Raw genomic sequence first — 21,473 nt, 5'->3', positions numbered from 1 at the left:
CCGTCCCTGTCCTTCATCCTAATCCATGGCCCCTTTGTTGTGATTCTGGTCCCATCTCACTGGGTGGGGGAGTGCGTGCAGGACCGCACGGTCTACCTGTAGTTAAACCACCACACCAGAGAATAAGAGGTCATTTCCCGGGCTCACCTCCATTTTTCTCCTTCCTCACCTCCATTTTTCTCCTTCCTCATTACAAGGCAGTCTAGAAGACCATGGGCAGTGCTTCTGTTTGGTACATTTGTTGATTCTTTCACATGCTTGTTTGCAGACATCATGACCACTCTTAGTTCATACTAAATACTACCCTTTCACAGTGGCTTTCTTTCTCTTGGTTGTACTGCTGCTACTTTTCTTATAAGCTTCTAATACACTGAAGTCTAAAGAAGCAGAATTTTATCCCTTTATGCGTCAATTTGCCTTCAGCAAGTCCATACAGTGAGTTGATAGCAAAATGGGGAGTGGAATGGTAAGGCTGATCAGTGCCCAGCTTTCCTAACACCTCCACATATGACTGAATCAGAGCAGTTTAAGCAGCATCTGCGTGGGAGATGGGAAAGGTATTGCATCCCTTCAACCACGTAAGAGCCTTTTTTTATGTTTAAAATCTTACAAAAACTGAGGGTTGGTTGGTTACCGGAATGGACTCCTGGCAGGTTACATCATGGTATGGTGCAACAACAGCTATGAAATATATTTATACTTGGCCCAGGGCAGCTTTTTGCTATAGCACTTGATATTCTATCAAATATAAAAAAAATGTCCTTATATTTCTGTTCTAGGTAGTGCATTTATTTCTGTCTTATTCCTAAAGAAGGCCATAAGGGCTGCTGATATATTGGGTAAGTAAGCGTTTGCTAATATGGACATGTGTGTCACCATATGCTTAGCAAGCTGTAACTCTCACGCAGTCCCCCACCTTCACACTCCCACTTTCCCAAGCAAGTGTTTCAAGGCAGATACTTTCAAAATTCTAAAGAAGTGACAAAAAGAGAATCTTCAGTGCATGTGGAAAAGACTGCATTCCCAGATCCTCTGCTCTTCTAATCATAACTCATTCCTTATGTGTGCTTACTGCTCAAATTTATTTTCATTGTCTATTTTTGCCTCTGAGGTTGTATTTAGTATTATCTTTATGAGCACAACAAAATTTTAATAGAAACAATGAAGCTATTGAGTTATTACTTCAAATCTAAGATACTTTTTTTTCATTACTACATAGACATAGCCCAAAAATTCAAGCTCAATTAAAAGTGACAACTTCCCTTTTGGTATTAATTTTATCACTTCAAAAAACAAATAATCATGTTGTCAATGTTTTATTGGGAAACATGGTCTTCACTGTAAAAGCATGTCAAATTTTTGTCTGTCCAAGATTTTTCTGCATAACAAAACTGCCCTGCTTGAACACACTAATAGCGAGAGACAAGCATATTTCAGGGTTTGGCATTTTACACGAGCCATCTCAGCTGAGACAATGCACCTGATGTTGCTGCAGGGCACCTGGTATTTCTGTGGGGTTCCTAGCATCTAGGCTTGATTGTCCATACTATAGCGAGAACATCCCAGCTGTTCTTATGAGTGTTTTGGAGAGATCTGTTCAGTATTGTTCCAGGAATTCTATATCATATTTATTTAGGCATGTGATCCAAGTTTGTCAGTTCAGCTGCTACATTCAGAATCCTCCCTCCCTTGACTGATCATGTTTCCCTTATGGCCTTATACATTGTGTGCTGCTTTAACTAGTGTTCAGCACTGATTTATTTTATTTCTGTGAGTTTGACTTTGTAAGAAGGATTTAACAATGTTGCTACATTCCATAGGAATGAGCTGTATGATGGGAAATATGGTAATGTTTTTGCAAGCACATAAATATAGAACAGTTCTGCTTTTCCAAAGGAACTGTGTGCGATAGCAGTGCCAACAAAGTCCTCTCAATGTGCTTTGCTTTGTATTCCTGATCCTTGTATTCCACACTGATTTATAGGTTTGCCAAGAATTTTAAAAATTACTTGAAAAAAAATTGATTAGCTAATGTCTTCCTTAATCCAATGCAGTTTATAAGCTCAGGATCAGCTCACTTCTATCTCGAAACCTCAGTGAACATCTGTGTTTGTCAGCTGGCTGTCCATAAGGCAGAACTTCCAGATTTTTATTAAAAGCACAATAACGCAAGTTCAACCTTGAAAAGGGGCCCTGGCAACCTGATGGCTGAACAGTATTTTGCAAATCAACCTTTTATAAAACAGTTGATAGGTCTGCAAATACAACAGGGAGCGGTCAAAATGTTGGCTCCATGACAGCTTCATGTAGGCTTTGGACTGCAACGTATCTGTTGCGATTAATGTTTCCAGGGCAGGTCCATAGCTGGTGCAGATCTATGTGGCCAAGCTGACTTTGTAGTATTTACACTGGTTAATGATCTAGCTATCTGCCTCAGTAAGCAACTTGTCCTTTCAGGATCCTTTTTAGGATAAGTTCAAGTGACCTGCTTTGTGCCTGTCAGAAATACAAGGGATCGATTCTCCTTTGTCATGCACTTGGTATTAGAATTGAGAATATTTGAAAATGCATTGCTGAGTTGGAATCCTAATTCATGAGGCTTTACTGGCAACTTTTTTCATATTTCGAAAATCCTTTGAGTCTTTAGTAAAAATTATGATAAGACCACAAATGCAAAGCAGCCCAAGTACCTAAGCCCAAATCTGATTAAATGGACCTAAATTTTCTTCTAGAAACTATTTCCAAGTCAGCTGGAGAGCAAGGAAGACCATGATTAACAAATATTGTATTACCAAAATAATGTGTCCTTTCTTTAAAGGAGGAACACTGACAGTAACAGGGACATTCTTGTTGGTGACATTTGCTCCAAATGTAGCCCAAGACCTCACTGCAAGACAACTACAGAATTACTTAGTGAGCTGGCCTTTTTTGGTATATTCGGTAAGTATTTGGTTCATACTACTCCCTAAATCAGAAAAACTGGGGTTCTTGGGCTTTTTGCATTATTAAGAAATAGTGGCAGAAAAACTGCTCCTGAAGATAAACTGTGCGATTTTCGTAGGAGAGAGAGCAAGTCTCTGGGTCACCACACCAGTTCCCAGGCTGAAAATATGCTGAACCAAAAGACACCTTTCAAACTATGTGCCAGGGGAGGGTCACAGTTGTGCAGAGTTAACAACAATGGAAAGATTTACAGTTTTAGTGGGCTTGAGGGAAAACCTAAATATTTGCACAGCTATGTATGTGTTCATGCCACACTTTCTGCATGTACCTGTAAGTTACAGTGCTTTTCTGGAATGTGATTGACTTAGGCTTTTAAAAGTCTGGCTATGTATGCTCTTGGTCCTGCTTTTTTCTTTCATATCACTCTTTTATCCCCATGTTGCTAAGCCTGGCCAAAAGGAGTTTTGTGTGGAGTTGAGATGTGAAGAGACAGTCTGTTTCACTGCCACTTAGGTTAATCTGAACTTGAGTTTGAGTTCAAATACAAAAAATACCATTTTGGTTAAAGTATCTGTATACAAATTTCAAATACCATACGTCGTCTTTGATATATTTAATTAGCATCAGGAACAAGACCAGAGTGAGTAGGAGGAATTTCTCTCTCTCTTTTCCACTGGAATTCTGAAAATTTGTTCCTCCAGCTGAATATCAAAGATGCAATATAGGAGCTTCAGAAGCAGTTACTTTTTTCCCAGTAAAGTGACTCACTTGGGTTAGATTATCAGTGCCCAGGCTTTTCTCAGTGGGAAGCTCAGTTAGAAAGCCACTGAGTAGACAGTTTAAGGACCTTAATCTTTTAGCCTACCTGCAGACTTTAAATACATCTAACTATCTATGAGACTACTGATTAAGCAGCAAGCACAGGCTACCACAAAAAATGTTGATCCTCTTGCTCTATTTTTTGTGCATTTTAAAAGCTCCTGAAAGATGGTGATACATCTCAGTGGAAGAAATTAATTATTGTGCTGCATAAATCACAACACACACTTTCAATCAGGCAGCAGAGAGGCTTTCAAAGGCAATGCCCAAGAGTTTTGGGGTACTCAGTAAGGGTAGCTTCAGCCTCAGCAAGAGCTTCAGTAAATCCATGTAACCACAAGAGGGAGGGACTTCTTTAGGAGGTGGTCAGAACAAAGGGCTTGGTGCTCCCTGGAGGACCTTCTCTCTTGCCTACTGAATATCCCCCTCTACCATGCAGTTCCACCTATAGATACTAAAATATCCTGGTATTTTAGGCACTGATTTTAAATTGCTGACTCACCCATTTGTGTAGATTTGGTGGAGGGAGAAAACTCCCCATCCACACCCGGTGACACCAGAAATTTCTGTGCCATACGCTGTCCACATTTTCTTCGAACTAACAGGTTGCTGTAAAAGGGCTTTTCCCCATCTGAGGACTTTTTTGACTTTGTTTCAGGAAAAGTTAATAAGAACACAGTTGAATGCCTAGGAAGACTGCTGTATTCTTCTTATGAAATATTATGAGGAGGTGGTAGGTAACCCCTGGACTTTCTTTCCCCTTGTCTCTCTTTTCCCAGCATCCAATTCTACTTGTACAGCATGAGTTGTAGGCAAGGATGGAGCAAGTACACAGCAAATCTTATTGACTCAACAACATATCAAGCTTTATTTGTTCCTTCTGCTCTGTGGATTAATCTGTTTTGAGCTCCCTCTATCCAAAGAGAGAGGAGCTAAAGGTTCCACAAGAGCCTCTGAGATACCAACCTGATTATCTTGGTACGCTGTTGGAAGTTCAAGCAAACCCTGCTGTAAACATTCTGTTTGGGCAGGGAACTAGCTCCTCATAGTTGTTTGCAAAATGCCTACCACAGGTTGGCTGCTGAGCTATAAAAAAGAGCAGCAGAAGTTGCAGAGTTTCCAGTATAAATATATAGCAAGGAGACGGTACAGCAGTATAATGCAGTCCAACAGTCTTTCTAAAAGTAGTCCCAAAGTGTGGTCTGCTGAGAAATGCAAAGCCCCAGTGGTACAAAATGTTCTGTGTGGGTGATAAACCATCCCCATGTGGCACTCCACTGGCATCAAAGGAGTTCTGTAGAAATAGCCTCTAGTTCCCACATGAGACAACTTTGTGTCACCTTCTGAGACTTTTCAGTAGCATAATCGTGTCTGAGCAAGAATAACTATCCTAGCTTGGTTTTTTTCTCTTTACTTATGTGCACTTTGAGTCACTACAGAAGACGTCAATTATAGATGAAGCTCTTACGTTTCCCTAAACAGAAGCATAGTGAGTATTGGGTTGTTAATATTTAATCTCTGTAAAATCAGGTTCAAAGCATTTCTGCTTTTCCTTCAAAGTGCCTAGAGGACTCTCCTAGTTCATTGGTCCCTATGTTGCTGTATATCCCAGAAAAACAGTTGAAGCAGACAATATGGTATTTTGTTCTGGTGCCTTCTCATAATGCTTAGAAACATGGAAAACATCATGATTATAAAAAAAATGTTGATGAAATGTGGGCTTAAGGAGACCAGTAGAGATTAGTTATAATAGCAAAAATGATTATAAACAGGTCAAGTTCCTTCAATTCCTCTAAACAGAATATATGAAGCTGATATAATCTAAGCAATTCCCATTCCTGCACTTTGTATTTAACACTACCACAGCTATCAACTATGAGATCAAGCACTATTTTGGGTAATTCTCAGGAGACAATCATAGGCAACAGCTGAGGCACCCCAGCAGGGTCCCTGTCTGCATGAGGTTCTAGTAGGAGCCATGCACTCTGCTTGCAGTATGACTCAATGTGATGGCTGCTCCCTTGTCTTGTGATTAAAGATGACCTGTTCATAGGTCACTGAGTGGCAGAGAACCATGGAAGAATAGTTTGGCTGCTGGGCAGCACAAGCTGAGACCTAATTGTTTGAATTTCACGCTTAGTGTGTGAGACTTGACAGAGCTGTGTAAACTTAAATAACAGCCCTGAAAAGCAAACATCAGCTTTCTCCCCAGGTTTGGCCACAGGACTGCCATCTCTGGCCCTACACCGCTGCTGCTCTTGGGGCTTCCCCAGGAGGCAGAAGCAGCCAAGCAACCTGTGCACCTCTTCCAGAGCTGCTATGAGGAACTCTTTCATGTCCTTTTGCTGGTTTTGCTTGACTGTTTCCTTTCAAAATTGAATCTTCTTGGTGGATTTGTTTGCTTTCAAACAGGAGGAGATCACAGTGGAGCTTTATGGTAGCTTTAGCAAGAGAAGAGCTGATGACAGGATGAGGACCAACAGAGGGCTGGTGGATGGAGCCATCAATAGTGACTTGGCTCAGTCGAGGTCAGTGGTGCTCAGCACTACCTGCCACTCTGAGGGTTGGAGTGAGGTGGAAGAGGGAGTGGAGCACCAGAGCTGGTGTAATGGAGCAGTTTGAACTAGCAACTATCCCTGGGCTTTTTTTTTTGGATGATTGTTCTTGCATAGTTTGAAATCTAAGTGACAGGGCAGGTACTGGTCTTCCCTCTATTGGCATGGTGATTAAAATTGTCTAAAAATTAAAAATAATAATAATTAAAAAATCAAAACCTAGGGTGTAGCTGGCTGCCTACAGTAGGGCTGTCTCAGGGGTTTCTGCACACTCTGTGGCAAACAGTTCAATGGTCTGAGAGAGGTGATGGGTGCTCAGGTTTGCACTGGGGGGGAAGCAGATCTCACAATGCTGTGTTACCTGCCATGGCCCCATCCCAGTCACGCTATCCTGTGTGCCAGTCCTGAACTGGCACATCATGGAAGAGGATACCTGAGACATCTCTGGAACTTCTTTCTTAGCCTGGGTACCTTTCCATGTGGGGAATATTTATTTAGCACAGCTGTCCTCTACTCTGTTAGCAATTGTTCCCTGTCAAAATACCAACTGAAGCTATTTGGAGGCTGTTGTAGCTGCAGCCTGATAATGCGATATTCCCCTCTGGCCCTAAGATGTGTTTGCCAGTGGCATGAAGAGCAAAGTTGCTACTTTTAATTCTCCTCTCGAAATGACTCAAAACCCTGTTGTAGTTTTCCACAGGGAAGCCAAGAGGAACTCACATGTCCACAGATCTCAACACGACTTCTGCCTTGGTTCCCAATTTAGACATACCTAGTGTTACACTGTTGAATAAAGCTGGGGACCTGGCCAGGCTGGCATTACTGTGAGACTGAGGCAAAGGCCCCTTTTCTACCTCTGGGTGCAAGCCTGGTGGGCTGGGATGTCTCTATGGAGGGAGATGAGACCAGCACTCCGCAAGAGATTGCAAAGATTATTAAACAAGGATTAGTCCAGGGGCGCCTTTTCTTAACCAACTGCAAAATGCTTTATTATATTCAACACATTTTAAAAAAAACCCCCAACACTTTGCTTTTTTCTTTTTTTTAATCTTGTGATAAATATTTGACATTTTTAAAGAAAGGTGGTATAAAGTCCAGATTTGTGTTTGTAATGTTCTGAGATGCAATTGTCTCTGCTGTCTTTGGGAGCAAGAGATCAGTGTGAAGGTAAATAAAAAATTAATTAAAGCATAATTATGTTCTGTTCATATTTTTGAACACTACTGAACTGGGGGAGGTGTGAGTGTGGTAGAGAATTTTAGTAACTGAATGTAGCTGATGACTGCTTTCCTGCTGCAGTCACTCTCCAAAATGAGAAATCAGCTATGTTACATTATATAACTGCCGCTAGTAACTGTTCAGTCACTTCTTTGGAAATTTCATCAGCGCAACATCCAGGTCTAGTGCTGCCTTATGGTGACTGTTGATTTAAGAGTGGAGTGGCATTATAAAACATAAAATATTATGTTGGTGACAAGACCAAGGAGATAGATATGAAGTTTTTCTATTACTTGTTTTGTTGTTAAAAAATAACAATAATCAGATTCATTAATGATGATAATCTCATTTTCTGTCTTATTTCCCCCATTTGATTACTTTCCAACATGTACAAACAAGCTTCTCTTCCCTCAGGCTGGCTCTGAGGCTACCAGCCTTCTGAGCACCTCTTAGTGCAGAGATCCATCATAACTGTTTTTGTAAGTCTTCTGGGCTTCACAGAAGTTACTTATTTCTTGCACTTGCTGTTTTCTTTAGCCTTAGAGGGGTATTTGGGCAACATGGGTAGAACACAGAATGCCCACGCTTTTGAGATGGCAAAAGACAAGAGATTCTAAGGGAATCTGCAAAGTGACACACTAACAGCAAGTCAATAAATTTAACTGTCTGTTATTTAGCTGTGAGATGTTACTGAAGGAGGGAGTTTGGACTGTGCACAGTGTAGGTAAAGTTGCTTCAGAAGCTGCAGATGTCCTGCACTGTGGTCTGCTAGTGTGTCATTGAGATATCCAAGGTAAGCTCCTGACAGGTATGTGTGATCTGAGAACCACCACATAAAATAAATGTTTTCTTTCTTACGATGTGTGGCAGAAAGTTTGAACAGAGAGACAGTGCTTTAGAGAAGGGCAAAGAGTGTAGCAAAAATAAGCTTGCATGACACAAAGAGCGACACTAGGAATACCACAGCTAGAAGGAGAGACTGCTGTTCCTCCAGGCAAGTGTTTTATTCCATAGGAATTATAATGAGAGATTATGTAAGAATTATTACCAATAAACACGAGTATCTTTGCTGTCACATTAAAAAAGTCTTCTCAATGCTAGCAGTGACAAAATATAGCTAGAAGTGCAAAAGAAAAACTAAAGAAATAAGATACGCTCAAAGTTTAACTTTTGCTATGATAGGAAAGATAAATGACAACAATTGTCCATTAGCTCAGTCAACTGGCAATAAGGTTAGTTTTAGCAGAATACACTCAATAAAGTAGTTCTCCTTCAAGCTGTAGAGCAGAGGAAATTAATGTGGCATCTCAAAGACTTTGAATGAAGCATTTATTACATAATTTCACGGCTCTAACTTTCTTCCCTTTTATTTTCAGATCTTAGAAATTATAATATTCTGCATTCTCCTCTATTTTTACAAAAGAAAAGCTGTGAAGCACATTGTGGTTTTGTTAATGATGGTAGCACTACTCGGTAAGAACATATTACTCACTTTAATGTTCCTGTCTGTCACTTGATAATTCCTTGTCACTCAGTCTCCCCAGCTAGTTTAGATTAGGGCCATTTCAAAGCTGTGTGCTGAAGGAGAATCATTGAAACATTTCACATGATTCTTACTGTGCTCTCTTTTTGAAAAGAAAAGCTGATTATGAAACATAGTTTCTATGCTTATTGCTGGGACTATTTCTTCTTACAGATTTCCTGAAATTAATATGCTGTGTTCAATGGTATTCTGAAGCTTTTTTTAAATAACACTTTAGATTTAGATCCTGGGAAAGTGAACTGTCTGAAACTTTGTTTTGGAGAGCAGGCTGGCTGTGTAAATCAGTTCTTTAAAGCACAGCAGCTTAAGACCTTGTAAGCAAAGGCAGTGATATGCTGTGACTGTACAGAACTTTTATTTGAATTATCTATGCCTGTTTGCACATGCAGCATTTCGTACTTTACCACCTTTCCAGAAGTATAGCAAGAACTCAGTGGGCCACTGAGGTTTGCCTTCTGATTAACGTTGCCACAGTCAATACCAGGGAAACAAGGCAGATAATTTTATCAGGCAGCTTTCAATAAAGTTAAACTTGAATGAGTTTTGAAAAATGTCAGGAGGGTCTCTCCAATGCTCTGCTGCTTGCAGGCATACATTAAGAATTTGTCACCACCTCATGTCTTTTTCTGTCTTTGTCACTTCTCTGTGAAACCCTGATGGGACACCACATTTCTTTGGCTGAAGTGAAAGGTGCTCGAACTGTGCCTTTGAAATCAATGGTTATATTTCTTCAGCAGGTGCATATTTCAGTCTACAAAGACTTATAAAGCACATTTCTAATGTAGCTGGTCATGAGTGTTTTCATAAAACAGAACATCACTAAAGTTTGCCAGTTACACAATTTAGATTTAACTGAATGTGAAAAACCCCTCACAGATTTATTAATTGTCTTCCCTCAGATCCCTGCCTGATTTCTTACCTAGCTGAAAAGCTGAGACTTTCAGATCAACTTTTTTGGGACAGTCTTCCCACTTAAGTTTCCCAGTGCTGGGAACTTTACAATCTGTAGCTCTGCAGAAGCCTTGAGGGATTTCCGTGCTCCCTGCATAAGGCAGAGATGGAAGAGCCCCAAAAGCCTTAGGTCTAACTATTCAACTGCTCTTGGTTTGGTGGAGTGAAGTGTGAGTCCAGCCATCCCTCAGCTTCTAGCATGGAGCCTGGGAGCTTTGGCAGAGCTCGCATGAGCTGCTCCACAGCTTCTAACCCTGCCATGAGGAGCATGAAGCACTGTGCACTCCTGAGCAATGAGTGGGACCAGCCTCCTTGTTGCATAGCTGAAGATCCCCAGATGGTTTTCTACACTTGACTGTTGCAGTTCTGGGTAGACCTACCATGATGGCTGCCCCAAGCAAGGTGAACATATGGCGCTGGCTTACCTGAACCATTGGGTTGCATAGCCCTGCATGCCTATTTTGCTGTGGAGCCCACCAGGTCTGATGCCACCAGTGGCAAAGGGGAACGTGAAGCTCCAGAACAGCAGCAGGGCTGCAAACCCGTGCTGCAGCAGGCACTAACTGCACTTTGGTGGTCAGGCTGCAATCAACCGAAAATAACAATTTCAGCTAGTGGCTGCTGAGGTTTTGGTGAGCATATGCAGCTTCAGGAAAAATGTGTCATTATTTCTGCTCTATTAAAAAAGACACAAACAAACAAATCCTGGTTCATGGGAACTTTTGAAATACTGACATTTCCCTGGAGCAGGAAACCCAGAACTATGGCTGGCTGTGGTTCCTGCAGCCATCCTGGTGCCTGGCAGTCCCCACAAAGCTACACTTACAGCCTTCTGCTTGGTGTCCGACCTTTCTGCTGAGCAAAGAGATGCAGAGCTGAGAGAGGGCCCAGCAGCTTTGCTCCCAGCTGCCTGACACATGTACTGCCCGTGGAGGGCTCTGCGTGTGGGAGGGGTGGGCGAGGCTTGAGGTCTCTGCAGAAAATTCGTGGTGGCAGTTCATGGAAGGGGATTTTGGCATTTTTTCATATCTGCACAGATACTTTCCTGATGGAGGCTTTGTGCAGGTGTAAATTCAATGTAGAAAGGTTTCTGTAAAAAGAAGGCAGCTTTTGTGCTTCATTGGGTGTGACAGCTACTTTCATTATGAAGAAAATACAGAGGTGACTGTAAAATCTGACCTTCCACTTGCATTTTTCTTAGTAAAACTCTGCAAGTTCATTTGGTGAGAATTATCTTACCTCATGTATATACTAGGACTTATCATAAGTTTTGGGGGAAATATTTCAGATTAAACTGGGATTTCTGAATTTCCTGCCCTAACAGCTGGAAAGTGACATCATTTGTCACACTAGCCTTGGGGGGTGATCATTCTATCAGAGGTAGGAAAAACATTTCCTAGGTTTTGAAACTTAGTCCAGAGCTACTTTAACTAAAAAGATCATTCCACTTTTCAAAAAAACCCAAACCAACCAACCAAACAAAAAAACCCCTATGCTTGCTTTTTTTTTCTGGTTTGTTAAAATTATAAGGGATGGAAACTGTCCTTTCATCAGAAACAATTTTTCAAAAATCTTTACCCTTTGTTTGACGATTCAAACTACTAAATTTACCTGTAAGTGTTCTTTTAAAATAATAACTCCCCCATGTTAGAGTGCAAATCTCAATTTTTATGTAGGCTGCTTGTTGGGGCTTGAGTGCACCACTGCAGGCCAGGATTTGCCCTCCTCTGCTCACTTTTACTGCTGTGTTTGTTAAACCACTCCACCTATTTCTATTAGAGAGCACAGTGAAGAACTAGGTGGAAAGGTTGCCATGAAAACAATGAATTTCATTACAGTGAACAGGATCATCCCTAGATGTATGCAACTCTTAAACCCTCCCTGAACAGTTGGTCTTGCTGTAAGAAAAATGCTTGCAATCAAAACCACAGACCTGAATTTGTTCTTCTTCCCCCACCTTTTCTTCCAACCCTTGGCCTGAACTTTTGCACAGTGCAGCTTTTCTTGCCAATCTGAATTTTGCAGTTATAGGAGGATTAATCAGACCACGGAAATCCAACACCCTCAGCTCTGGAAGGGGCTGGAACTGGATCCCAGCTGGGGGACAGTGCTCCTGATGATTAATTACCTTTATTAAAAGGTCATGTCTGCACCCTAACTCTTCATAACATTTTTAGTTCCTTTTGGATTTGTGTACATTTTATTTGCAGTAATCACAGCCTACTTGGGTTAGCTTCAACAAACCAAGAGTGCACTCCAAAAGGAAATCTAAAGTAACTCTTAGCTGAACTGTCAGGCCCTTTTCTAAGAGATGCATATTGCAAGACTTCTCTGAACTGGTGATATCTATCAAAATCTTTGCCTGCTGTCTGAGATTTGTTGGTGGTGATGCAATGACAATGACTAAATGGATTGAAAACACACTACTGAAATATTCTATTTTGTGGGCTAAATCCAATAAATGGTTTTTAAGAGCCTGGGCCCTGAAACGAAATGCAGATCCTTGTGTTGTTGTCTGCTTTCCATACAGAACCTGTGGGGAGAGTAAGGTGCTTTGTGATGCAATTCCAGAAGTCAATTTTGGCCAGCTTTGGCCAGCTCCCATCTCAGCAGAGAAATCAGGAGGGGGAGGAGTTATTTTAGGCTGCATTTAGGCAGACATGCAGGCTGCTGCTTCGAACAGATAACAAAACCTCTCAGACCTCTCCTTGGTAATCCAACATGGGCTCCAAATTAGCAGCTGGAGCTAAGTAAAGTATGTCTGAAAGGTTTGGAAGCAGTTGTACCACCTCTGACTGCTAGTCCCGTGTTTAGGACATGTGTCCAGCAGTGGGAAATTGATCCAGTTCTTTCCTCTACCTGAGCTCAGCCTCTCTCACACGCACAGAGAGTCCTACCTTGCAAGATTCAATCTGACTGTAACCTCAGCTACCCTAGTGAAAACAGGGAAGCTTTGGGTAGATGCAGGGTTGCAGACCTCAGTGCTACAAGAACTTAGAAGCAAAACATGAAGCACATACAGAGTTAAGGCCACTCTGATTTTAGGCAGTAGCTTAGAGTGTGTAAAATCACACACTTGGTTTTAGGTGCCCAAACCCTACCTCACTGTCTCTTTAGGTGATGAGCTCTGTGGCTCTGACATGGCACCTCGTCCTCCCTCACTGATGCTCTGAGGTCACTGCAGTGAATCCTGCCCTGCTCATCTCTCCTTTTCCCTTTCAGCATCATTGACTGTCATTGCTGTAAAGGCTGTGGCCAGCATGATAACACTCTCTGCAAAGGGGAAGATGCAGCTAACATATCCTGTTTTCTATATCATGATTGTTTTAATGGCAACTTCTTGTGCTTTCCAAGTCAAGTAAGTGAGATTCTACATATTTCCTAACATTCGTACCCATTTATCTCTCCATTTTATTTGGTATTAATACTGACTCCAGGTACAAGTTGCACTTAAAGACAACAAATTCCGAGCAGAGCCTTTAAAGATGCATGAATTGCCTAAAGCTGATTATATTGTTTATTTAGTCTTGATTTCTCAGTTTATAATTGATTAATTACACAGATGCAACCTCCTCTCATTATCAACGTATACAAGGTCTTCACAAATTCAGTTCTAGTTTTGGCACAGGTTTTGAACTCATTAAATGAAATTTATGTTTATTTAAATTTTTTTTGTTACTTTTAGAAATCTTAATTGCTGAATAACCAAAAGGCCATATTTACCTTCATTATGCATCTCTTTTCCTTAGCTTATGTCACTTGTCAGACTGAGGAAGAGAGTTTACCCAAAATTTCTCCCTGCCTCTGTTAAATCTGCATGTTGTGCTTTGCTACCCTGTATGTCTGTACCTTTTTAGGAAACAGTTAACTTCTAGTGTGCAGGGGACATCAGAGTTTTCCCTGCTGGCCTCTGGCCTGTTAAGTGATTGTTTTATGCTGCCTTCGCAGATTGCTGGGGGTGGCAGCACGGTAAAATACGACTTGCAGCTGAGCAGAGAGCAATTCTCTTTATGCTGGTCCCTCTGCTTCAGGTGCTGATAGCATAATTCAGTAATCTCATCTAGACTGCTCCAGTGTGAGTCTGAGTGTTTACTTGCATGATAATTTTCCGGTAGAAGAGCCAACCCAGCTTTCTTGTGGCAGAACATACCATTCCCATGTGGAATCAGAAAGTCCATGCATTATTATGCAGTGACTCTCCATGGCTGACTCAGGAACTCCCCTGTAACAGATTAGAGAGTGATTTGCATCCAGCTTGTCTTGGCTAGGAGAACAGCTCAGGGCGTTTAAAATAGGAAATAAAAGCTTGGTAAATAGGAAGCTGCTGAATTAACCTCTCTTTCTTGCCAGTTTTTGTTTCTTTATGACCCATTTACTGGGTCAAAATTAAAAGAGAAATTAAACGTGCCCATTTCATTCCCTGGGCATGGTGTCTCTTTCTGTCTTCTCTGTTGGACACATTTTCTAACAGAGGCAGTACTGTCAGTCTAAATTTTTCATTTTATTTGTTTCCTCTCTTATTTGTTTGACTGTCGTGTTAGTTCAGAACGGCCTGTGCTGCAACATCCTCCTGGATTCAATACTGGGCCTTGGTACCGCTGTTTTAGTCCCTGTGACCAAGTTTGTTGCAAATGGGAGAAACTAATGAGGTGTTTTCAATGACTTCAAAATCCTGACTATCCTGTGGATATGTGGGATTTCTTTATTTTTAAAGCACCATGGAGACTGTTCAACAGTTGCTAAAATAACCATGCAATTACTTTAATGGCTAAAACAGATCCAGGCTTGGATTTTTACTGTGCACATATATTGTAGCAGTGAAACATTTAAGTGTGGTTCTTTTTATAGGTTTTGAATACACTTTGCAGCCTCCTGATTTTTCTCTTTTGGTCTGAAATGCACTGTTCACATAACAGAATATCTGCCAGCACATCCAAGAGTTCACACTCATGATTCATCACCCTATGGGTAAATGTTGATAGGTCTGGTCTCTGTACAAGTGGGTTAATTGCTTTGCCTTTTTCATCTGCTGATGCAGGCTGTGTGGGCTGCTCCATGGCCAATGTCTCGGTCCTGCAGGTTTGTGTGCAGCGTATGATCCTGTGGTCCTGCACACTCTTCTCGCTCATGATTCTGGTGCAGGTTTGTGTTGCCTTTCTGAGGAGCACAGTAGAGTTTCCAACCCAAGGAGCAAAGGCTTGGAACCACCTTCCTGAACATTCCCAGCAGGCCAGAGTGTGTCTGGGCTATGATTGCATGGATAAACATACAAATATGTGTTTTAGCCAAGTTTGATTGAGCAGTAGCAGTAATGTGGACTTGAGCAAGTCCTACAAGGACTCGCGTGTTCATGTCCGTGCTGGAAATATACCCTTACACAACCTGCTTAAATTAGAGCAAGTTGTCCCTGGCTGCTCGCAGGCAGCACTGCTTCCAAGAACCGATGCAGACCATAAGCAGCAATACCCTAGCATTCCTCCCTTATCTGTGGCAGACAAAATTTTTCCAACAGCACTTCAAAAGACTCTCCAATGACAGTCTATGGCCAGAGGAATCCATGCCAACCTTCTTGCTTTCGCCTATTTGTTTGTACTCTGCAGAGTCAAAACCAGAAGGTAAATTCAATACACGTACGCATCTGTCCAGAGCTACTTTCTATTGTGGTAAGAAATGGTCACACTCATTGTTAGACAGACATAAAGTGGCTTAACCTGACTTAAATTGCAATGAACCTCCTGTAGGCATGAGATGCAATAACACTTGTCTTCCAGGTTCTTGAATCAAGCAATGCATCTGTACGAAGTCACAGCAGTTGCACCCATTAATTTTGTGTTCTTCACCACCAGTGCCATAATTTCAGGTTTGTTTCTGGCCTTCTGCCTCTACAGAACCATTTTCTAAACATCAGGTTTTCAAGAATTACTGCCTGTGAACAGGAAAACAAAACACAGTCACGTTTGTCTTCACAAAAAGAAGTTCTTCCTAAGTGACAGGTGTTTAAGTTCTGAAAAATGAGTAAGTTCACAACCTTTGAAGCAAAATAAAAATAATCAAATTCTAGCATTTCCATAATTGATATATCTAGTTTACTGTGCCTTGCTGGCTTACTAGAAGTACCTGCATTTATCTTAGCTTCATCTTGACATCCAGTAAATGCATTTACCATGTGCACACCAGCCTCTCCATATCCGAACTGGTAGAGTAATTTTAACAGCCTGGCAAACTACTCAAATGACAACCAGCTGTGTTTCATAGTAGTTAGTGTATATTCTGTTTCAGAAGGTGGAATTCTAGGTTAAGTGAAGGAAATAAAATTACTCCAAAGACCTTTTAAGTATTTAACATTTTATTCTGAGTGAAAACTTTGAACTAAGCGTTGTTAAAGAGGGCCTGCAAATCTTGGAAATGGTGTGCAGTGGGAGAACATGAGAAAGGAGGACGACTAAGATGCTGTATCAGCAATGAGCCAAAATAATCATGTTGTTAGAACATTTATGACTCATTTTAACACACACTGGGGGCTTTCCTGTCATTGCTGTGCAGGAGTTTCTCATGCAGAGCTGCCATTAATGAGAAGGGGAGTTAGCTTCATGTGCAGATTGCCTCAGCACCTGTGTTAGAAGAGACCTACACTTTGTGACTGAGAGGAGACTTGTGCCAAAAGGGGGTTGCATTCTTGTGAGCATATGGGGAATTTGGCCTTGTGCCTCCTTAAAAGATCAAGTACCTATTCAGGAATGGCTTAATAGCTTTGAGACTGAATGCACATGCATTTGCACCAGGTTAGTTAAACCAGCGTAGGGCTTAGAAGAACAACCTCTGCTGAATCTTGCTGGGGTGCTCATAGAAGATACCCCATCTCATGATTCCTCCATCCCAAGTTACAGCCTTTGAAGACGCAGTCACACTTCAGCTGTGCTGGTTCACACTCCGGTGTTTCTAAGCAAAACTATGCTCATCAGTGGTTTAAAATTAATATACTTGGCTGTGAATTGGGGCAGCTGAGATCCAGATACACATCTGGATCTGTCACCTCCACTTCAGAGGTGCTAATTCCTGGAAGAGGGGTGACCAGAAAGAGCTAGTCATCCCTTCAGCCAAAGAGATTTGGCAAACTTGACTGCTGGATCCCTTAACTTGGTGTAAACATCAGGGACACAGCTAGTTCTCAAAAACCTGTTCCCAATTGGACTTAAGATGTCCACATGGTTTGTTGGTGTGGCTTAACTAAATCCACGAAGAACCTGTTAGCTATATTCGTATGACTTTGCTGGTGAATAAGACCTTGAGTTTGACCTGCATAAAAACTGTTGCTGACAATGCAAAAAGTCAGCAACTGCATCTGTGTAGTTACTGACACAGCACATGCTGCAACCTGATAGACTAAATCTTCTCCAGTCCCATGCAGTATCTTGAGAAAGCTTAGATAATGGAATATGGGCATATAAAGTGAACCCATCACAATGTGTATTAATACCTTGTTTGGGATTTTTTTTTGCTCTGTTTGAGTATGACACTGCTCTTGACCCTCCCAGCTGTAATTCATATCACTTGGAAGCCAGTCAAGATCTGCAATTCTTGTTTCTGTCACATTCCAGGGGTCATATTTTATCAGGAATTCCAAAGTGCAGCTTTGCTGAGCGTGTTCATGTTCCTGTTCGGGTAAGTGTATCAGCCTAAAAATCTGCACTAACGTTGGTACCGAAACAGCATTTCTGTGAGGAATCCCTTCTTTTCTCAGTAAGAAGAAACCCATCTTGTTATTAAAGTATTATGGAATAGCCATTATAGTAGGATAAAAAAACCTTAAAGGAAAGATTGATGTCTGTGCTTTGGGAGTTTGGAGGCCTGGTTTTGAATCCAAATATGTAAAAATGTGAGACTCTTATGAACTACTAATCTCATGATGGAATGAAAAACCGGCAGCATATGTTCCTCCAGCAGGAAGGAGAAATCACTGCTCTCCATCAAAGATCATGTAATAGGGGGTGCTTTTACAACTGCAAGAAATCTCCTCTCATGTGACCTTCCACTTGCACGTCCAGCTGGTCTTTGCTGCCATTAGGCATGGGTAGTTACACGAGTTGCTCGTCTACGAGGCAGTACTATAATATCTCTCCCTCATCTTCCTGTGCCAAGAAAGACACAGCATGCCTGTGGAAAAGTTGAGAGCATAATAAGAAGCTGATAACAATAAATGTTTGAAGAAGGGCTTAGATGTTGTGAGATCAGAACCTTCTGCTGGCTACCAGCACTGTAACAATTCTGGAGACAGGTACCAGTTATCTGATAATGGGTGTGAGATGGTTAAAAGCACTTTCTGAAACTGTTGAGCTGTCTTGCCACAGGGCTGTAAAATAAAAGGGTCTGATAGCTACAGATACCTTCATCCTCTGCGGTTAGACTGGAGTAGGTGCGCACGACTGCTATCTTGTTTGACTGCAGGAAAAGTGACAGAAAATGGAGATCAGCAAGTTTAACCCATGTATTTGGTAGGCAGGACTTAGTGGTTGTGTGTCTAACACAGAGTGGATAGAAGATATATCCAAGCATAGCAGTTTCTCGTTGCTCCTGGCTTACAGCTTGCCCCTGAGACACACGGTCAAACAAGAAAAACAACAGAGATGTTGATTGTCTGCAGCTAGGCTGAGTTGTTAATGAAATTGCAAATGCTAGAATGCTAGCTTAGGTGCTCTGTGAAGATTTGCTCAGGGATTCAGATGTTGTGGTCTCACAGGCATTTGATTAGGTATATATTATTGAAAGTGCAATTTTGCCTGCACAGCCTTTGGAAGAGATAATAAAGCTTCAGAAGGCAAAAATTAGACTGAAAGGGAGCCCAAGATGAATTTATAGAGCTGCCAGGAAGAAAAGTTTCTTTATAAACTGAGCAGTCTGGGTTTGGAAGTCCTTGAAAAAGGAACTTGGAAAGAAATTCTCATCTCAGATGCAGTGAGCTGTTCCTAATGGTACTCTGCCACTGTTACTTTGCAGGTGTCTCCTGTCTTTCCTTGGTGTATTTGTAATTGCAAGAAATAAAAAAGAGGAGCATTTACAAATTCCTTTTATTGACTGTGGACATATTCCTGGTAAGTAGGGCTTTTTTTTCTGTCTCTCTTTTTAAAAATGAGATATCAGATAATGGGATGACCTAGGAGAGTTGAGTCACAAATGTGCTTTAGTCATATTTAATAAATATACTGTTCCCTTATTTTCTATTCCTGTTCCCAACAGATTTTTCAAAGAATTTTTCAGAGTTTTTCCAAGCTATTGTTACAACCAGTCAAATGAAAACAATGATTACTGGAGCAAAGAATGTTTAAATGATGGATTGGTGGGGGATTTGTTTTATTAAAATCCTTCACAGAGTTGTTTTTCCCTTCTCTCACCCCATTTCCTTAGGACAAAAACTGACAGGCAAAATACAACCAGATTCTCACAGTTCACACTATGGCACTTTGAATGATGAAGATGACTCAGTGAAAAGTCAGAGCTGAAAGAAGAAAGCACCTTACATGTCAATCAACAGGACAAATGCCACTGGAACAAGGATCAACAGCACCTTTTTGTGGGACATATTCAAGTAAATGTTGAACTCCTGTATGTTGATGAGTCATAGTATTATTTAATCCTACTTAATTTATTCCATGGCTGTCCCAGATGTGTTCTGAAGATAAAGGATGCCTTAAGAAAAACTAAATAACCATTAATGAAACAGAACATTCTCCTAGTATCAGTGCCTCTTGAGGATATTTTTAGAGTCCTAATTGCCTTGAAATGCAAATAGGCACAGAACAGGATTATAAAGATTTGCCTTTGAAGCCTCCCAGGTCTGTGTAGATGCTTAAACACAAAGGTAGCAAATGAAAAGAATTTTCATAAGTGACTTCAAAGTATTCTACTATATGTATAATACCTTTAAAACTCTGATCCTTCCTGTTCAGGAGTCAAAACTATGGACATATATGCAGTATACAGAAATATGTACACACAAAGTATTTTATATTATGCGTAGAGAAATTCCTGATTGTCTTCTGCCATCAGATTAATTCTCTTATCTTCCAAAGAAATAAACACTTGTGTGAGGAGAGGGAAGGAAAAGAGCATTTGCCATAAGCATAGGCATGTGTGCACATGCACACATTTGTGGTGTCCAGCCAAGGCAGAGCTAGGGAACCGTGCTTGACATTTTACATCTTCCCAGGAGAGTCCTGGGAAGTCCACTAGGCTGGACTGGGCTGGGCTATGCTATCTGTTTGTATAGTCTAGCCTGAAGTTTAGCTTCTGTTTTCATGAAAACAAGGTTTTACTGAAGAAAGTGTGAAGTTCTCCAGAGGGAATGGGGTAGCCAGGCTGCCTTCCTTGATGTGTCTTGGAAAAAGACGCCTAAAAAAGAAAAGCAGGGCAACTCCTGCCTCCTTCCTAAACCACTGGTAATCCTGGATGAGGAAAGGCTGTAAAAAACAGGATCACAGAGAGTCATGGCAACAGTAAAATTTTTCCTTCATTAATCGGTAGTGTCTCCACACTAATTTGAAGAGCCAGCAGTGATGGGAATCATGGCAATACAGGCTCTGTGTTCAGGTCTGGGAGGTCTCAGTGTCCCTCAGTCCCAGCCTCCTGGCAAGAAAGCTGCTTCTGCGCATTCATCATGGGTTCACTAACCCCTGCCTGCTAGCACCTGTCTGCCTCAGCTGGCACAGTGGGGGTCAGACACCTCTGCTGCAGAAACAAGAGAAAGTGCTCTTGGAAAGTGTTTGCATCATGGACAAGATACTCATTTTAAGTTTGAATTAATCTGCAGTAATGGATAGGGGCAATAGGCTGTGTCTGTTTTGTTTCAGTGGCATATGAGAAAATTAGGTCTCTTTTTTTCCCAAATAATTATTTCATTTTAAAATAGGTACAGTTGAAGATCCATAAGATATTTTCATTTCAAACCCTACAATATGCACACAGAGCTGCAGTTTTTCCTCAGCAGCAATGTCCCAGGAGCCAGGGCATGGGGCGGAGGGTTGTGAAGTTGTTTTCCAACATGGATCTTTTCCAGCTGGCACAGGACAAGACTCTGTGTCTGCACCTTACTTGTACCAGCTGCCTGGCTGTGGCCTTCCTTTCCCCTCTTAGAGTTTGAGTTCAAGTTTCTAAAGCTTAAAATAACAAAAAAAAGAGCACACTCTTTTTGTATGCTTTCTCCAGGGAATAAGGGCACACTTCTTTCTTTTGCAAGTCAAATTTAAGCCATTTTTGTAAATCTCAAGCAAGAGTGTGTGCTAAAGATGGAAATGGGAGACCTACGGTTTTTTCATTCTGTGACCTGAGAAACAAATGGGTGAAAGGATTTGGTTTTTTTTGCTTTTCTTAAATGATTGGCCTTGGACATCTTTCAGAAACCTGTTCCCATGATTCAGGAGGGCTGGAGGAGAGCATTAGGGTTACCAGGT

General features: G+C 41.3%; 1 protein-coding gene across 1 annotated transcript in view; it reads left to right on the top strand.

Annotated features, from left to right (window-relative positions):
• Nucleotides 1-19,526, top strand: part of NIPAL2 (NIPA like domain containing 2) — a 31,636-nt gene extending 12,110 nt beyond the window's left edge. Inside the window, exons 4-11 of the mRNA XM_010171262.2 lie at nucleotides 780-839; nucleotides 2,819-2,940; nucleotides 8,912-9,008; nucleotides 13,252-13,387; nucleotides 15,801-15,889; nucleotides 17,628-17,691; nucleotides 19,024-19,118; nucleotides 19,432-19,526. Coding sequence (XP_010169564.2) covers nucleotides 780-839; nucleotides 2,819-2,940; nucleotides 8,912-9,008; nucleotides 13,252-13,387; nucleotides 15,801-15,889; nucleotides 17,628-17,691; nucleotides 19,024-19,118; nucleotides 19,432-19,526 — 758 coding nt within the window. The remainder of the gene's footprint in view (nucleotides 1-779; nucleotides 840-2,818; nucleotides 2,941-8,911; nucleotides 9,009-13,251; nucleotides 13,388-15,800; nucleotides 15,890-17,627; nucleotides 17,692-19,023; nucleotides 19,119-19,431) is intronic.
• Nucleotides 19,527-21,473: the final 1,947 nt, after the last annotated feature.

Source organism: Antrostomus carolinensis, unplaced genomic scaffold, assembly GCF_000700745.2.
Source record: "Antrostomus carolinensis isolate BGI_N321 unplaced genomic scaffold, ASM70074v2 scaffold16717, whole genome shotgun sequence".
Lineage (NCBI taxonomy): Eukaryota > Metazoa > Chordata > Aves > Caprimulgiformes > Caprimulgidae > Antrostomus > Antrostomus carolinensis.
Note: the sequence above shows the minus strand (reverse complement) of the source record. Positions and strands in the feature narration are given on the sequence as shown.